Source organism: Desarmillaria tabescens (genome assembly GCF_030435595.1).
Source record: "Desarmillaria tabescens strain CCBAS 213 chromosome Unknown EV420scaffold_2, whole genome shotgun sequence".
Classification (NCBI taxonomy): domain Eukaryota; kingdom Fungi; phylum Basidiomycota; class Agaricomycetes; order Agaricales; family Physalacriaceae; genus Desarmillaria; species Desarmillaria tabescens.
Window position 1 is genome coordinate 440,602 of NW_026848301.1, and position 6,746 is coordinate 447,347.

The 6,746-nt window shown below is 48.0% G+C and overlaps 2 protein-coding genes across 2 annotated transcripts; one reads left to right on the forward strand and one right to left on the reverse strand.

Annotated features, from left to right (window-relative positions):
• Positions 1–1,422: 1,422 nt before the first annotated feature.
• On the forward strand, positions 1,423–1,954 carry EV420DRAFT_1635085 (uncharacterized protein; the record flags this gene model as incomplete). Its single annotated transcript, XM_060476400.1, has 3 exons — positions 1,423–1,716; positions 1,765–1,860; positions 1,904–1,954. The coding sequence occupies 3 exons, from the start codon at positions 1,423–1,425 to the stop codon at positions 1,952–1,954; spliced, it is 441 nt and encodes a 146-aa protein (XP_060338088.1).
• Positions 1,955–2,230: 276 nt separating this feature from the next.
• Positions 2,231–6,220, reverse strand: EV420DRAFT_1501429 (argonaute-like protein). Its single transcript, XM_060471061.1, is given in 13 exon segments — positions 2,231–2,705; positions 2,754–2,843; positions 2,923–3,082; positions 3,134–3,217; positions 3,266–3,399; positions 3,450–3,557; positions 3,609–3,755; positions 3,864–3,968; positions 4,056–4,188; positions 4,208–4,763; positions 4,818–5,074; positions 5,124–5,354; positions 5,406–6,220. The coding sequence occupies 13 exon segments, from the start codon at positions 6,002–6,004 to the stop codon at positions 2,667–2,669; spliced, it is 2,643 nt and encodes an 880-aa protein (XP_060338089.1). The 5' UTR covers positions 6,005–6,220; the 3' UTR covers positions 2,231–2,666.
• Between the last annotated feature and the right edge of the window lie 526 nt (positions 6,221–6,746).

Below are 6,746 nucleotides of genomic sequence, written 5' to 3' on the forward strand. Positions count from 1 at the left end.
CCAGAAAAGGCTCTGAAGTGCTCGGCGACATAAATAATTCGAATTTGGACGGCAGTTTGTTTGTGTGACAACCGATGCACACCGATGTACACCAATGTCAACCACCACCATCCTTGCCTCTGTCGTCGAGCTCGTTCTCTTGATACAGGCTCGTATTTACGGCCTTTCTATAAAGGCTTCAAGATGACAGCCTCGATATCTTGGAAAGAGACTTGAAGAGTGGGATGGTCAATCTTCTCGAAATCAAATGCCTTCGACTCTGCTTTCGTTCAGGACGCCAGCAGGTCTTCCATTATTGTCTTCAAGGCTTCTCGACGGCATTTAATTCTTTTCCGGGCCTTCCAGGACTCGTATGGAGGCTTGCAGTGAGACTTGCTACCCACCGTCGCCTTTTACCGATCTCGGACGACAAAAATCAGCCGTTGGCACTCTTGAACTTGGGAATATAGCAATAGTCTTCCTGGATTGTCGATGGGTCATCCAGTCCTTAGGTCTATCCGATTTACGGTCACTCGCTTATGGAGCTCAAGATATTCAAGAATCCAAAGACGGTCAGCACAGGGCGAGTTTGTTGAATTGGGTTGGGGCGCAGTGTCTGGATATAATCTTTGAAGGTATGTTTTCAGTTTCTTCAGCTTCAGGCATTTCCTTGTCGTTGACTATACTCGCGGTTAGCCATTCCTGGATGTCCAGATGAATCCTTGCAGCTCTTGCTCTCCCTTGAACACCTTGAACAATATCGAAAGCACACGACGTTTTGGACTCTGTCAATCGCGAAGGATGGAACTGCTAGAGATTACTGTGGGTGTACGATTGTAAGCTTCGGTTCGCACTGGGCAGGGTTTGTGACTCACATATAGCTGTAGCAAGTGATATGTGTGACATAATTCTGTAACGCATGTAACGTCACAATTGGGCAGCGAGCGTCAGACAGCCAGCGACGGCGTGGGCGGTATAGATTTGGAAAATATGCGCAATAAGCAAGACGACAAGACGTGAGGGCAGACAGCACAGGCTCGAATCCGAAAGAGGCATCAGAAGAAACTTATTGGTTCAAGTCGCGATTAGATTTCCAGCATATTCAGTGCAGTGTCAAATTCCAGCGAATGCCTCCGGCATGATTAGAGGGTTTACGAACAGCGAGTCTTGACATTTGGGTTAATCTTTTCGAACGCGTCATCCTTGCCGACGTCTCGAAGGATGGGCATGGTAATATAAAGCGTGAGCGTATCCGCGGGATCAAATTGGAGGTCGATATTCGCCTTATGTCATTCTGTGTTTACCACCAAACACACTGGATACTAGCTCAATACGGGTGCCGCTTCCGATATCGAAGCCCAGGTGTATTTACAAACAAGGGAAGCCGAACCGACGTCGATTCTCCCACCACGCTCTTTTCTCTTCCTTTTTTTCGCCTTCATCATGCCTCCCGTCCGAAACCGGGATCGTCTTTTCCCCTCTATGCACACGGTTCTTCGTCAAGCAGATTCTCTTACTACGAAGGCGACGATATACTACCAATACATTCCCCTACCTTCGTTTGTCTTTCGATACGAGCCCTATGGCCATGACTACTTCAACAGGAATCATCCTCTGATGGTGTGCACACTTCTTGCAATTCCGACGATTTTTTCTTTTCAGCTGGAAACTGCACAGACTGCAACTCATGACGGATATATTGATTGGGACGACCGTGTTTATTTCACCGTGGCTCTCGTGAGTGACCTACTTGTCGTGAATGCTTCACTCTCATTGCCTGGATAGCCTCAGCCCACGAAGGAAGAGGTTGCCCTCGAAGAAGCTCTCCTGGAGCCCGAACCTCCTCGGGCCCACGTTAGACGCTTATCTGTTCTTGTCATAGTGAGGCTTTTCTCAAGTTCTGGTATATCACTGATTTGGTCAGGATTTAGCTCTTGCTGTCACTCGGCGTCTGCACCTCAGTCGTTTGGGCTAAGCACCAATCCTCTATCAGACACACCGCACTAAAATCCTGTTGAGGCTGCCCGATATTGTCATAGAATTCCATCACCAAACCGACCTTCAGCTATGCCTCACGACCCCTTCTTGGTTTTCCTAGTCATTTTTCGATGTATTGTTACGTTCGTGTTGTTAGCTTTGTTCTCACTGTACATTTACTTCTTCAATATATCAAAAACCGCGATATTTTTTGAAGACATAGAGTGTATTTTCAGTTTTCCAGTGGACTCATCAATCATCACGGATTCCACAGGTTGCTGACGTGGACGAAAGCCCGTTTTCTACAAACATGGCAATCGGCGGAACAATCACGCCCCACTCATGATTTAGCAACTCATCAGGTATCCCAATTCCTAGAACGAAAACCGCAGTCTGAAGCCCTTGAGCAGACCCAACTCTTAAATTCTGGCTCGTAAACGTCGGTGGTAGAACGTCGGTGGTAGGACCCCGGCGGGGCACTTCAGGGATCAACCCTGCCCTTCGCCAGTGTCCATCCTATGACACTTGAGTCTCGTCGTTATTTATGATCATCCTGGAGACATGAGCGATAACATACAATCAAAAGCCCATTTATTGGCATTACAACATGGCATCACGAAAGCAACTCGACAGCAACAGCAATACAAGAGATACAGAAAGCACACCAGCATATACAGTCAGACATCTTCCTTCCTCTTAAATTCTTGGCTCTAGATATAGAACATACTATCCTTGATATCGTCGTGAAGCTGCAAATACAAGTCAGTCGTGATACCACATAACAAACAAACACTCACCCCATGGCCCCAAGCCTCCTGAGCAGCATCAAATACTCTCGCTGCCTCTTCATCCCGATTGAGCGACCCAGAAACAGTCGAGGAATCATCCTAACAAGAACTCGTTCAAGTAGCACCTTCCCCTTTCGCACGCCAAATCTGCATAATACGCCGCCGGAATGAGACTCACAGCCCTCGTGGACCGTGCATATAGATAGCTCGTATCGTTCGTCCCCTTCTGAAGATCATCCACACCAAGATCGTTCTCGTCGTAGATGACAACGTAATGCGTCGGTTTGACCGTACCCTGAAGACCGGCGTGGGCTTGGAGATAGAAATCATAGTCAAACCTGCGCGTAAAGGCTAAGAATAGCGCACTGGAAGAAAAAGAGATGACTCACACTCCGGTAATCCCCTGGTCAACCACCGTTCCAGGTTTCGTGTTGCCTTTCTTATCTGCATTCGTCCTATCTGTAGGGTAGAACCTGAGAATAGTTGAGCTAAAATCAAGGGGAAGGACAGTGCCAGCCTACTGAGCATTATGGCGCTTCCCGCATATGATGACAGATACAAGGGGTTTGTACGTCTCCCCGTCCTTGGTATCGAGTTTCTTCGCAGCCTCCATAATTTGCGCGACTTCTTCTCGAATCACAATATTATACTGGCCCTAAAACAGTATCATTGAGAGCGTCGCAATGAATTGCCACCATCACTCACTTCGGAAACACCATCTCGGAACACAAGAATCCTCTCCGGCAAAGCGTCGTTTTTCTTCTTGTGAGCTAACAGACGCTCGAGCATCATATGTTGCAGCTCCTCGACAACCTAAATGAAATCATAAGCAGTTGCGGGAAAACTAACAGAAAAGGATCTAACCTCTTTCGAATGCTTATTAGTATCAGGTCTTTGAATCCTCATGCTCGCAGGGAACTGGACGAAGTCGTCATCCACGCTTGCCACGACCGCCGCGATAGATGGAGTGCCAAATCTCGTCCCTGGGGTAGGGATGGGTAACGTCGATCCCTACCATCATCGTCTTCTTCTTGCGCAACCACTCCATGGCTTGGTCATCCAACTGAACACATCCCCTCAGTCCGTATGCCGCACCCAAAAAGTGAAAGAAATTCATACCTTATGATTGATCCCTCCAAGCTTGATATTCACCTTCAATGCGATATTCGAAAGGTATTGGTCCTGTCTCTCTACTTTCATAGCATTCTCAAGCTGCATCGTAACCTGTTTGCAATCCCAGCTCAGAGTCTCCGATTCCGCTGGTATCGTCTGTCAATAACGCTATTTTCTAATTACAAAAGAATTACCCACTTTGACACCAGGATAGATGAAGTTGTCCCTATGCATTAACAGTACTAGCACAAAACTGGGCCTGGGACCGTTTTGCATCGCATTCTGCAGACACGATCTGATAGTATTCAGAGAATTGATCCCTCCCCGGATCCTCCTCTAGAGGAGCCAACGGCAACGGGTACAGTAATCGCGGCATTCCCGCTGGGACATTCATCCCAGATGATTGCAGCTTCTCCAAGAACGCCATAATCAACGGCTTGATATCCTTTGGGGGCGGATATTTATTATTTATTCGCTCTCGTATAGGGAGGACCCAGAATCCGTCGATAGTCGCACCGCGATGGAACTTAGACCCGAGAATGTTCCACGAACCGTTGGTAACCCTGCGCGTTCCTTGACCATACGACAACTCCGGAGGGGGGAGTTCACGAGCGGGGATGACGGCCATTTCCTGGTCAATGGAAATGCCAAACCCATCTACGGGTGGCTGGGGAGGCGAGAGAGATAGATTGCTGAACCCTTCCCCAGTTATAGACTCCGCATTAACGTGTGGGGGGTTACACGCGTGTCGGATCATCTGTGCTACTTCTTGATTGCTCAACCGTCCTCGGTACGGATTCCCAGCTTCAATCGTGCACAGTTCAGCAGGCAGCCATACTGGTCTCTTGGCATTCCCAACATTGACCACTGGAAGGTCAGCTCCATGAATCAGATCAATTTTATACTCTGTACGAAGGTGTGTGAGTTTCATGCATGCCGTCTAAAGACAATCGTACACACTTTTCTTGAAGAATTCTTCGATTGACATGTCGTTCTTTTCAAATTCTTCGCAAGGAAAGGTAGTATTTTGTGCAGATTTGTGGCCAATATCCCAGAGTTTATAGCGTCGCTTATGTCCAAGATAGGTGGTGACGACTTTGATGCTCCTGGCAAGGCCCTTGGGAAGCGTCGGCATCCCGCCCAGAGAATCCCGATTGAACAGTTCAAGAACATCTGCAAGGTTGCCTGGCTTGACGAATGGGGCCATACATGCTTTTCTGATGAGACGGTTAACATGAGTTTTCATTCCTTGCATGCGAAACTCACATGTTAACCATTAATTGCTTATAAGCTGGCCGAACAGATATAGAAAAGCCTCTCCATGCCTCAATGCTGGGCCCCAGGGACTTGTGCTCGCTAGGAGGCGGCTGAAAGTAATACTTGTTCTGCCCAATACGTACACCTGTGCGCATGGCATTCTGCTGCAGTACCAAATTTAAGGCAGATATAATGGGCAATGGATCGTAGTCCCGGTATTCCTCATTGGCATTCAGGTATCTAAAGAGTATAAATGGAAGGAAAATGAAACAAGGAATACAGGAAACATACTTGGAGAGTTCATCGAAGTTCAGCTCGACCTTGAAGATGATGGAAATCTGGTAGGTAATGGCACCAGATGAAGGGCCATCCTGGTCCTTTTCATAGAACGGTACTGCTACGCTCAAAGTCGGGAACTTCACAGCAGATACGAGGCGTGTGCTTCTATCATGAGCAATGAAGCCTAGCCAGGGTTGAACCTGAGGGCTGGCCTCAAGCAACTGGAAGATACGATCTTTGCGCCTGTTCAAAAAAGTCGTTGGCTCGATCTTCACCTCGTATTCATACAGAGGGCCCTCGGGCAGCTCTATTGGGAAGAAATTAGAGCGCAAAACGATGTGCTTGCCCAAGGTACCGAAGTCAGGGCGTGTTGGACGCGTCGCCTTCACTGGTACCTTCCGAAGGACAGCGATAAGCTTGTTTTGCTTGTCTGGCGTCAGGTGGTCAGGAATCCGTGCCAGAACGTTTTCCTTGTAAACGACAGGGCTATTGAATCCTCCTGGACCCCGTCCCCCTGTCCCACCAATCCTGCTTTGACCTCCAGAGTTATTACCACCACCACTGCGACCACCGTGGCCTTTGTTATGTCCACCCATGAAAGGTCGGCTCATGGTATTGCAGAGCCTAACGGAGATCACGAGTGATCGAGGTGAAAGAGATAAAGGTAGAAGATCGTATGATTACAGAGGTAAACAGCAGCAAGAAGATGACACTGATACCGGCGGAGACGAAGACGTCGTTGTCAGCGCTGTCTACGGCGTCATCGTCGCCGTCGATGGAAGTGAAGAAAGAATGTGTAAACAGCCCACTTAAGTATGCAAATTGAAACTCCGCTACAATTTCGTGGGTCGAACTCAAGCCGAACTTCGCTACTTGAAGTCTACGACACCTAACAGCCACATAAAGTCGTAGCAGCCTTCCTTATTTACCAGTGACCACCGTATCGTGCGCTACTTCGAAGTCCGTTCGGGATCAAAGTTCCTTGGCTCCGTTTCACTCATCCCATACAAAATATTTGCAAAAGGTTCGACGTGTGATGAACTAACTCACCTTAAATATTGTCGTGATGGTGAACACTAGACCGCAACCTCTTCTTTGGAAGATGTTACAAAGAGGAGGACTTGCATGATGGGGGGTTTAGAGAAGGTGCTGCACATGATCCGGAAAGTGACAATCCATTTCATATATGTAGCGCGACTGTCTTCAGTACTGTTCACATTTGCGCTAAGTAGTCTGATGCCAGCGGCGCAAGTGACGACATTTGCATTGAGAGAATGCTGATGATTGATCGATTCATAAACGAAGGGGCCCAACCGAGTTCGTGCGAATGAGAACCTGGGGATATGGCTGCAT